An 11,847-nucleotide genomic window follows, 5' to 3' on the forward strand; every position below is an offset into this window, starting at 1 on the left:
ATGTCTTCTGCCCTCAAGTCTGGAGGCAGGATGTGGGTAGGGGTTGGGAAGAGACAATCCTGTGAACATGTACTTATAACCAGGTGAAGTCTCAAACCAGGATTAGATGTCTGAATAGTCTTGTGGAAGCACATGCTAAGCAATGATTAATTCTGCCTGGAAGTGTGGTCCAGAGGTGGGTCTTGAAGGATGAATCGGAGTTGACTAGGCCAAGCAAGGTGGGAAGGGTATTCCTGGCAAAAGGACTAACATATACTAAGGCTTGGGATCCAGAAAACACTGGAGTTGGTATAAGGAGAAGAAAACCTATACCCAGGGTGGGGAGGACTTTTCCCTGCATCTCTCTAAGCCACAGATATGACATCTGTAAAAATAATAGTACCTACCTCATAAAGTTGTGGTGAGGGTTGAATAAGATAATATGTAATGCCCCCACACAGTGCCTGGTTCAAGGAAATCAGCTCCTTTTGATGTCTCCAGAATACCAAGGGGCAGAATTCCCTGGCAGTCCAGTGATTAGGACTCCACGCTTTGACTGCTGAGGGTCCAGGTTCGATCCCTGGTCGGGGAACTAAGATCCCACAAGCCTCCTGGCACGGCCAAAAAAAAAAAACCAGAATACCAAGGGACATGCAGTTGATCTCTGGCAACAGAGCCAGATTAGGTTTAAAGTAGAAGAACATCAGATTTTTTTTAATGTTATATTTTCCATGACTAAAATGCATGTTTATATTAGAAGAGTTGAAAATATTTTAAAAAGAGAAAGAAGAAAAAAAACCAATCTGAGGATTGTAACCTGGGAGACAGTCTTTCAGAAAGCTCTGAGGACTGTTCTACCTGTTATAGAAGCTTTTGAGACAAAAGGTTCTACATCAAAGTAACATATTGACAGTTTCCATAGTCCAAGAAGGCGAGTAGTGGGTTATTTTGACCTCTTTACAGGATTAAGAAAGAAATGTCTCCTAAGGAGTTACCTTGCTTGTGCCAGGAGAAAACTGCTTTTTTTTTTCAGGGGGCGGGGGGTGACTAGGCATTGCTGTGTCTTCTCAGGGCATCTAGTTAATGTCTCATACAGCTGCTCATTGCACACTAAAGGGAGGGGGTAGTGGCTCAAATGGGCAGAGAGAGAATTTTTTGCTTAAAAACGTTCTCGTGCTGCCTTGCAAATATTCTTATTTTATTGGTTAGAAGGGGCTTCTCGCCGCGTGGGCACCGCAGGCTCCAGCTCTGGGACAAGCCACACCCTGTCCCATTCCCAGAGATGGACCTTGGCCTTCCATCTCTCAGTCTTAGTTCTTTATCTAGGAAATGATTCTAAGATTTCAGCTGGGCACCCCTTCCTCACTGCAGCTGACCTAAGTTGGCCAAGCTTTTGTACAGGTGGGGGGGAGGGAGGGGAGGGGAGGGAGAAAACCCAGGGGCTTGTATGTTTAATGTGCAATTTCCTGTCTCTAGGAAGATCACAGGGTGGTGATGGCTGTGGGGAGCTTGGGCATCCTTCAGTCCACTGGTATCTAGCCAGCATCTACCTAGTCTGAGGCTCGGACTCCTTTCGGCTCAGGGGAGGGGGGAGAGTCAATAAGCCAGCAACAAGCCCACGCACAGCCATCATGGCCCGAAACGGAGCCCTCACCACCCCAAGAATCAGGCCTGTGGGTCATGGCACAAGGCTTGCCTCCAGAAATTCACTCAGCTGCCCCCTTGTCAGGGAAGGCAACCTTTCCTGGCTCCGCTCCTTCCAGACCAGGTCAGGCTCCTGAATTAGTACCCTCAGAGTCCCACACTCTTCTCCTTTAAAGCGCTTTCCGCAGTTGAAATCTTAGTAGGATTCTTTTTTTTTTTTTTTTTTTCTGCGGTACGCGGGCCTCTCACTGTTGTGGCCTCTCCCGTTACGGAGCACAGGCTCTGGACGCACAGGCTCAGCGGCCATGGCTCACGGGCCCAGCCGCTCCACGGCACGTGGGATCTTCCCGGACCGGGGCACGAACCCGTGTCCCCTGCATCGGCAGGCAGACTCTCAACCACTGCGCCACCAGGGAAGCCCTAGTGGGATTCTTTGATGTCTCTCCCCGACCATTCTAGAAACTGCAGGGCCTGGTTGAGGGCTTTGTTTCCTCACTGCAGTCAACTTGAAAAAAATGCACAACATAAGAGCTGTGAGTTGAGTGTATTCAGTTTCTCACTGAGCTCTGAGAAACTGTTCCATAGAGGTAACGGAGGTCCCGGGATATATATACTTTTTTTTGTACGTCTGGGACCATGCTGGGGGGTGGGAGGGGCTCTGGAAACACAACAGTGTAAAGAAAAAAAATGTTGCCTGTCATTCCAGTTCTACAAGGATCAAGCCGTTAGCCACTGCAGTCGCCCAACCCAGTGGAAAGAAAAACACCTAGTCGAACATAACAAGATTACTGCTAACCACAAAGAACAGGCATCTTAAGTTAATGATTGAGTACTTTTCTATGTTTGGGAAGACACAGCAATCTGGGGTCATTGAATTTTTTCTTTAGATGTGTCTCTTAACTACCTAGGGGCGGTGTCCAAAGCACAGAATTTCCCTCAGGTGCACTGTGGGTGGATGGATGGTGGGGGACCGCAGCAGCTAATGGTTGATCCTTGTAGAACTGGAATTGCAGGCAACATTTCTTTTCTTTGCATTGCTGTTTCCAGAGCCTCCCCTAGGCATTGTCCCTGACATACAAGGAGCCCTCAACAAATGCACTGATAAGGGAGAAAGCCAAGTAATACCATTCTCTTTTACAGGCAATAAAACAGGCCCAGACAGGAGATCCAACTGCTTTATGCCCCTATTTCTATAGTAGGAGGACCAGGGAGCACAAGGTCACACCTAAGGGCCTCCCAGGTCCTCCACCTTCTTCTTCTCCTCTTCTGCTCCTCCAAGGGCACTGCAGAGCCAGGGCCCAGCCCCAGGAAGTAGATAAGCTTCCCAGGAAAAGATCCTACGGCAGGAGGGGAGCAAGGGACAGCCTATTTATAACAATAGCACTTACAATGTATCAGACACTGTTCTTCCACAGCAACTCTTTGAGGCAGGTTCTATTAGCACCACCATTTTAAAGGTGAAGAAAGGGAGGCACAAAGAGCTAAGTGGCATGTCCGAGATAGCAGTGGGGCCTAGGTGATGGAACTGAGGCAGGAGAGCTGGAGGCTGCACTCTTATCCACTGAGTCGCCCCCGTCCCAGCGCAGAACATCAGCATAGACGTCGGAAGTCATGTATTCTTGGGCTTCCCTGGTGGCGCAGTGGATAGGAGTCTGCTTGCCAGTGAAGGGGACACGGGTTCAATACCTGGTCCAGAAAGATCCCACATGCTGTGGAGCAGCTAGGCCCGTGCGCCACAACTACTGAGCCTGTGCTTTAGAGCCCAAGTGCCACAACTACTGAAGCCCCCGTGCTTAGAGCCCGTGCTCCGCAACAAGAGAAGCCCCCGCTCTCCACAACTAGAGAAAGCCCTCGTGCAGCAACGAAGACCCAACACGGCAGAAAATAAATAAACAACAAAAAGAATTTTTTTAATTAAAAAAAAAAAAAAGTGTCCTTCTAGCTCAGCCTTGAGTGTCCGATGTCCTTGTTTCTTCATGGGTCAATTGAGAGTCTTGATAACGTCTAGCCAATAGAGTTGTTGGGACATTAATGCACTTAGAGTTTAGTACAGTGCCCAGCACATAATAAGCGATCAATGAATGTTAATTATTGATATTCTTGCTACTGTTATGGGTGTTCTGCGCCTGAGGAGTGCAGGGCTGTATCCTGGCACGGTCTGCAGTTGAGGTCACTCTGCAAACCAGGGGTACGGTGTCCCTCGCCTCCCCACAGCCCAGAGAGGGAGGGGCCGAGAGGAAGAGGGCCCACCACTCCTGGCCCCGCCCCACCAGGCTTAAAAAAAAGAAAGAAAGACAGAAAAAGACGCTGGGCGCAGGCGCAGGAAGCCGAGCCGTAAGCCTAGCGCCAGCTCAGAAGCGCACAAGCATGGAGGGGCGCGCGAACTCCCGGGGCGAGCCCCGCGCCTGGCCCGCTGGGCCCGTGCTGTGCCGCGGCTGCGTGGAGCCGCTCATCTTCCTTGCCAACTTCGCCTTGGTCCTGCAGGGCCCGGTCACCACGCAGTACCTGTGGCACCGCTTCAGTGCCGACCTTGGCTACAACGGCACTCGTGACAGAGGCAGCTGCACCAACCATAGCGTGGACCCCACCGCGCAGGTAGGGGCGGCGGGGAGAAGCGAGGAGCGTGGCAGGGACGGGCCCTGGGCTGGAGTGTGGGGGCGGGGCCTGCGTAAAGGTTGGGGGCAGCCCAGTGGGTTAGGATATTGGGTGGTGGGCGGGGCCGGAGCAAAGTTGGGGCTTGACTGAGAAATGCGCTGCGGGGATGCTTAAAGTTGAACTAGGTAAAGCGAGTTTGAGAGTTAACAAAAGAGGGTGTCCACTGAAAAATTGCATAAACTGAGGGACTCCCCTGGTGGCGCAGTGGTTGGGAATCTGCCTGCCAATGCAGGGGACACGGGTTCGAGCCCTGGCCCGGGAAGATCCCACATGCCGCGGAGCAACTAAGCCCGTGCGCCACAACTACTGAGCCTGTGCTCTAGAGCCCGCGAAGCCCGCGAGCCACAACTGCTGAGCCCACGTGCCACAACTACTAAAGCCCACGCACCTAGAGCCCGTGCTCTGCAACAAGAGAAGCCACCACAATGAGAAGACCACGCCGTGCAACGAAGACCCAGCACAACCAAAAATAAATAAATAAAATTAAAAAAAAAAAAAGCACAAACTGAAAGTTGAGAATTATGTTTTATTTGGCGGACTTTCTGAGGACTCAGGCCTGGGAGGCAGTCTCTGAGATAGCTCTGAGGGACTCTTCCCAAGAGGTAAGGGAGGCGCCAGGATATATAGGAGTTTTGCAATAAAAACCAGGTAGTTGGAACATCAAAAGATTACTGTTAATTGAGGAAAACCAGACATCTCAAGTTACTGGACTCTTTTTTTTTTGTCTGCACCACCTAGCTTGTGGGCTCTTAGTTTTCCAACCAGGGATTGAACCCAGCCCCAGCAGTGAAAGCACCAAGTCCTAAAAATTGGACCACCAGGGAATTCCCACAAGTCAATGAATTTAGCACTTTTCTAAGTAAGGGAAGATGCAGGAGCCTGGGCTTATTGAAGTCACTCCTCTGATATGCACCTTAGCTCTCTGGGTCTGGGTCTGTACTTGGGGGTGGCTGCAGTGGCTGAGGGCTTGGCGGTGGGCAGCCTGTTTGTCTCCATCCTGAGTTACATCAGGGCTCAGCATCAGGGGCGGCAGTAGTGGCTGAGGGCTTGACGGCCGCAGCATCCTTTGTTTGCTGATGTGGCAGGCGGCATTTTTCATTCACAGTGCTAAAAGTAAGAGAACGGATCTTGCCCATTTCCCATACCCCTCCAGTGTCAGTTTTTAAGAGTTGTACTAAAATTCTCTGAGGTTTAGGGCTCCAAAGAAAGTCCTCATCCCTGTATCTCCCAGGTTGGTGATGGTGTGGGCGATGGGCAGCCCAGAGTGGGGAACGGCATCCTGGTAATAAGACTCTTACCTCTGCAGGAAGTGGAGACGCTTACCTCCCACTGGACCCTCTACATGAACATGGGTGGCTTCCTGGTGGGACTCTTTTCGTCCACCCTGCTGGGTGCCTGGAGTGACTGTGTGGGCCGCCGCCCGCTGCTGGCGCTGGCCTCCCTCGGCCTGCTGCTCCAGACCGTGCTGTCCATCTTTGTGGTACAGCTGCAGCTCCACGTTGGCTACTTCGTGCTGGGCCGCATTCTTTGTGCCCTCCTCGGTGATTTCAGTGGCCTCCTGGCTGCTGGCTTTGCCTCTGTGGCAGATGTCAGCTCCAGCCACACCCGTACCATCCGAATGGCCCTGCTGGAAGCGTGCATCGGGGTGGCAGGGATGCTGGCGAGTCTTATTGGTGGCAACTGGCTCCAGGAGCAGGGTTATGCCAACCCCTTCTGGTTGGCCTTGGCCTTGCTGATTGCCATGACTCTCTATGCAGCATTCTGCTTTGGTGAGACAGTGAAAGAGCCGACACCTGCCCGGCTCTTCACACTCCGTCACCACCGATCCATCGTCCAGCTCTATGTGACCCAGGCCCCGGAGAAGTCCAGGAAGCACTTAGCCCTGTACTCGTTGGCCATCTTCGTGGTGATCACTGTGCACCTTGGGGTCCAGGACATCCTGACCCTCTATGAGCTGAGCACACCCCTCTGCTGGGACTCTAGGCTGATTGGCTACGGTTCTGCAGCTCAGCACCTCCCATACCTCACCAGCCTGCTGGGCCTGAGGCTTCTGCAGTACTGCCTGGCCGACACCTGGGTGGCTGAGATCGGTCTGGCCTTCAACATCATGGGGATGGTGGTCTTTGCATTTGCTACCATCACACCCCTCATGTTCACAGGTAATGTGTGTATGGGTTCAGGGACAGTTTGTCTCAGAATTGCTGGGTGAAAACTGGGGACTGGCCACCTGCTGCCACCAAATGTAGTTCATGCCCATGTCTTTGGAAACATCACTGTGCCCCTAGCCTGCCCTGGAGGACAGGCAACTAAGAAACCTCATAAAAATGCCACCTTTGTTATACAGAAAATATAGACCTTCAATAGCCAAAGTAATTCATGCACATTACCAACCATAAATATTGTTAGTAAGATAGAGCCAAAGACAGAAAACTTGCTCTTACATTGGTTGCTCCACTCCTTGGCCTCCCACAGCCTATATTCATGGTCCTCTTAAGCAGAGTCCAAGCCATTAATGCCTTAATACTCACTTCTCTGATAAGAACCACAGGACCTATCTCAAATATCCTTGGTCAGCTTCTTTGGGTTTTTAAAAAAGCCAGTCTTCTCAGACCGCAGCTATCAAATTCCTGCTTGTGTTAGTTCTTCTTTTCTTTCTTTCTTTTTTTTTTTTTGGTGGGAGGGGGCAGCTGGGAATGAGGAAGTTAACTTTCCTGAACGGACAGATTTATTTTAATAGAGCCCTAAAATGTGTACAGTCAGCCATTCTGGAATCACGGATGTCCTAATGTGGCTGCTCGCCTGGACAGTGCTGACGGGGGCCAGGTACCTTTTTCTCCTGCCCACAGCATCTTCCATGGACTCGGTGCTGGGCTCAACGCCTTTGGGGGTACAGAGATGATGAAGACACTGTCATTGCTCTGGGATTTGGGGGCCTTTCACCTGAAGGGGCCCTGGGGGGCCTCATCGTGAATGCACTTCAGAGGCACCACTGTTTTTTTAGCAGTTTGCAGTTTTTGTTGAGGAGGTAACAGTTGCACAAGGGAGAGAAATGGTTACGAAGGAAACAGTGTAAGCCTGTGAGTAACTAAATGTCAAGGGAAAAGGAACTTGCATTTACTGTGTGCTTGCTGTGCCCCATCATTGTCTCCTTCCCCATCAGGGAAGTTCTTCCTGTGTCTAACCCGAGTCCCTCATGGGGTAGGTACAGGACCTCTGCTACATCTCACTTGGGCACCCCTCTCCCCAACCCCATTTCCTTGATGATTGTTTCTTTCTTCACAGGGTACGGGCTCCTCTTCCTGTCGTTGGTCGTCACGCCTATCATCCGGGCCAAGCTCTCCAGGCTGGTGAGAGAGTCAGAGCAGGGTGAATATCGGGGTTAGCCTGTGTCTGGTTCCTCATGCCCAGTGTTTCCTGAACTGCGCAGAGGGCAGCCACGGGCCAGGAGGCAGCTTACCTTCCTCCCTCCCACCCTGGAGAAATAAGTAGCCAAGACAACCGCATTGCTGTCACAGTGCCCAGGGCTGGCAGAGAACCACAGCGATTTGGATTTTCAGACCACAGAGTTGGAATTTGCAGTCAGCAGCATACGATTATGTTCTTTTGGATAAGCGAAGCAGAGGATTTACTCTTTCCAGACTTCAGCTTTTCCATCTGTAAAATGGATGTGACGATGCCAGAGTTCCCTGCTTCCCTGGGGTCAGAGTGTCCAACTTTGTGATGTAGGTTTCACTGTCTCCACACGGCAGATGAAGCAGAGGCCCAGAGGGTTAAATTGATTCACCTGAGGTCACTCAGTAAGTGGTGGAACTAGGATGCACACCCAGGTCTGTTTCTAAGAGCAGCAGGTCTGGGGATCTGGGTTTTAGTCCTGGCTCTGTCACACCGGCTCTGTGATCTGGGCCTGTTTCCTCATCTGTAACACATGTGAATTGCTCTTTTTTGTGTGTGTGTGTGGGGGAGGGGTTCTTTTATAGTTTTTTAAATTTAATTAATTTATTTATTTTTGGCTGCATTGGATCTTCGTTGCTGCACGCGGGCTTTCTCTAGCTGTGGCGAGCGGGGGCTACTCTTCGTTGCAGTGTTCAGGCTTCTCATTGCGGTGGCTTCTCTTGTTACGGAGCACAGACTCTAGGTGCACAGGCTTCAGTAGTTGTGGCACAAGGGATCAGTAGTTGTGGCTCAGAGACTCTTGAGTGCAGGCTCAGTAGTTGTGGTGCTCAGGCTCAGTAGTTGTGGCGCATGGGCTTAGTTGCTCTGTGGCATGTGGGATCTTCCTGGACCAGGCCTTGAACCCGTGTCCCCTGCACTGGCAGGCGGATTCTTAACCACTGTGACAGCAGGGAAGTCCCATGCTGTCATATCTGTAAAGAGTAGCTTCTCAGGCCTCTTGGTCTTTAAATCCCAATCCGGAAACATGTGGCTCATCCACTTTTTCCCATCTGCCCTGGAAGTAGGATCTGGTGATGGCAGAGACTCTGGTGCCATGTATAGCCCACCGTGGGTTCTTTTATCCTCAGAACCCATGTGCCTTCATTCATTTACTCAATAAGCTTTTTTCTAGCACCTTCACTGTGCCCAGAGATGCCAAGGGGAACAGGAGAAAAGAACAGCTCTTACTAACTGGCTGCCTCCAGGGGGCCAGGCCCTGTGATAGGTGCATTACATACGATTATAGTGTTACCAACAATCTATGAAAGGTATTATCCTTATTTAACAGAAGGGGGACAGAAACCCAGAAAGATAAGTGTCTTATTCGGTGATCACACAGCTAATAAGTGTTGAAACTGAGAAGTAGCCCAGAAATTTATCCTAAACAGGAGATGATTCCAAAGGGGATAAACCTAAAACCATTTTATCAGACTTTATCAGACTTTTGCTAGAAGCCATCACATGTACTTGTAATATATAGATTTAATAACAGCCATTTGTTTTGTAGCACAGGCGCTTTCCATGCATGACCTCTTCGAAGGCTTATCACAACCCATGATGTAGGAGTTCTAGCTGAGGAAGGTGACACTCAGAGAGGTTAAGTGACTTGCTCCAGGTCACACAGCTGCTAGGTAGTGGTGTCAGGATTTGCATTTAGGTCTTTCAAATTCCTGAGTGTGGTGTTTATTTCTTCACAGGCGCTCTCTTTTCTGCTGTGGCCTGTGTGAACGGCTTGGCCATGCTGACAGCCTCCGGCATCTTCAACTCGCTCTACCCAGCCACCCTGAACTTCATGAAGGGCTTCCCTTTCCTCCTGGGAGCTGGCCTCCTCTTCATCCCGGCCGTCCTGATTGGGTAATGCAGGGCCCTGACCCAGGCTCAAAATGGAGCCCTTTACCCTAACGGTATCCTCTTCTTCCTCCTCCTTCCAACCTCCTCAGTCCTGGACCTCTTCCCCTGTGGGTGTCTCAGTCCCAGCCTGACTCTCCCCTTGCAGATGGTTGCCTAATCGTCTGGGAGCGATTCCCCCGGAGCAAGGCAGAGGCCGGTAGGGGAAGGGTCAGGTTCACAGTGCTTCTTGGCAAGGCTATGTTCTCGCACCCAGTTCCCCTCATCCCCCTCCATTCCCATTTTACAGATGGAACTACGGTGGCAGAAATGTGCTAAAGGGAAGCCTGGAGAGCTTCCTCAGCTAGTTGTGACTGGGCCACACGCTAACCTGACCCACTTGTTTCTTCTCCCAGAGCCCTCTGTCTCGGGACATTGTCCTCCACCTCTCAGCTTGGGGAGGGGGATACCTGGACCAGCCCATCCAGTAAAGCCTGTGTCACTTCTCCAGGAGTTGAGGGTCCCCCCGTGTTAAATCTGAACCCTCTCTCTGGTCTCTCACAGGATACTGGAAAGGGCTAATCATTGCCCTGAATTCCAGCAGTTTTCCCAGAGCCCCTGATCTGCCTGGACTAGAGGACAGGGGGCGAGAGGAGCAACGTGAGCGCTAACCAGCTGGAAGTGTATGCCTCCGGATCCCAGTCCTCAGCAGCAGCGGCAGCTCCCCTCAAAGGGCAGTGTTCACCTTGGACCAGGTGGTCCAAGCTAGACCAAGGCCCCCACCTCATCCACACCGTGCCTGCCTGTGATTCTAGCATGTGGAATTGTAACCCAGACAGTCCCACTCAGGGCAGGCGGTGTGGGAGCCATTTGGAACAGGGATCTGTTTACCCTTTAGTTCATCAATCACATAGAACCCTCCAGGGGAGAGGAGAGGTCCTGCTGGAGGGACCAGTTGAAGCATGAGGGTAGCACCTCTGCTTCCAGCCCAAACTGTGCAGCTCACAGTGCTCAGTTCATGGCCAAGCAGCTACCAGTCACTCCTTAGTGATGAATCCGGTACCACTGGTCAGTGCCAGCTTTGGGGGGAGGGAGGGTTGTGGGAGGGACTTGGTGCCACCTGGAGGGAGAGTGCTGCTATCTCTGTGTGGGAATCAATCCCCTGGGCTTAGCAGTGCCAATCATAAGAAGAAGTCTGTATAATCATCCTGGAATGAACCTTCCGGCCCCCAAGGCATTGGGCTGTGGGGCCTTCTGTTTTCCTGTTCCTAGTTTGCCCACCGTAGGTCAGACAGCAGTGGCTGCTGGAAGGGACAGGGGCCCCTGGGTTGCCATGGGATTGGTACTGGGCGTGGCCAGCTCAGTCCTCATCTGACTGCCCATTCTCTTCTCCGGAGCTGCTGGGAGGCAAAGGGCTGCCACGCTTGCATCAGGTCAGCAGAGAAGCTCCGGGCAGAGCCCTGGCCGCTCATTCCTCAGGGTCAGAGATCTACTCCCTGAAGACACCTTGCCCTGGTCTTCCTGGCTACACCAAACCAAGCAGAATCAGTTTTTGTTACCACTCAGCCCTCTAACACCTCCCATTGCTGGGCATTTCAGCAGGGCCATGTGCTGACACCATCCCTCGAGCATCTGTAGCTCAACAGGAACCTGGAGATGGGCCCGACTCCCCAGAGAATGAGGGGCCCATTTCTAGGGCGTTAGGAAAGCCTGGACCTGAAGTTGAAAGGCGGAATGGGATTTGGTATTAAGGCACTGGCTTTGATGAGGGCCATAAGCCCCCAAACAAATCAGATGACACCTGACTCTTCAAAACAGAATTGGCCACAGGGCATGGCCCCCTGCTGGTATTTCTACCCTCATTCTCTCTCACCTGCCCTCCTAGCCGGTTTTCTGGCTAGAAATCATGCAGGTAAAATGGGGGTGGCCCAGGGCAAACTGGGTCAGCTGTGGCCCTCTGTAGCCTGGGCCTGTTTCCAGATTCCCATCTCACTGTTCCCTGTCATTGGGAGATCAAGCGAGGAGAGGCCCCCTCCACTGACTGTCCCAGCAGTGAGGATGGTAGGAAAAAGGCTCTGGGCTGGCCTCAGGCCCAGGCTCTACGAAGGGTTAGATCAGCAATGCCTCTAATTGTCTGATGATGGTTGGACAAGTTAGGAAACACTAGATTAAATACTGTTTTAAGATCCTTCCTGTCTCATACATTCTAGAATGGAATGCCTCTATTCATGGACCTAGGGGAAGGATAAATGAGTTGGAGCTGGACTTTTGACTTTTGAGTGTTTCTTGGTCATGAGCAATTCTTGGTCT

General features: G+C 51.5%; 1 protein-coding gene across 1 annotated transcript; it reads left to right on the forward strand.

Moving 5' to 3' along the window:
* The first annotated feature begins 3,547 nt into the window (after positions 1-3,547).
* Positions 3,548-11,792, forward strand: SLC46A1 (solute carrier family 46 member 1). The gene is given in 6 exon segments (XM_082603522.1): positions 3,548-4,218; positions 5,585-6,437; positions 7,561-7,644; positions 9,408-9,564; positions 10,102-10,141; positions 10,143-11,792. Coding segments are annotated over 6 exon segments (1,428 nt in total). The 5' UTR covers positions 3,548-3,990; the 3' UTR covers positions 10,209-11,792.
* The last annotated feature ends 55 nt before the right edge of the window (positions 11,793-11,847 follow it).

Source organism: Mesoplodon mirus, assembly GCF_964341445.2.
Source record: "Mesoplodon mirus genome assembly, chromosome: 18".
NCBI lineage: Eukaryota > Metazoa > Chordata > Mammalia > Artiodactyla > Ziphiidae > Mesoplodon > Mesoplodon mirus.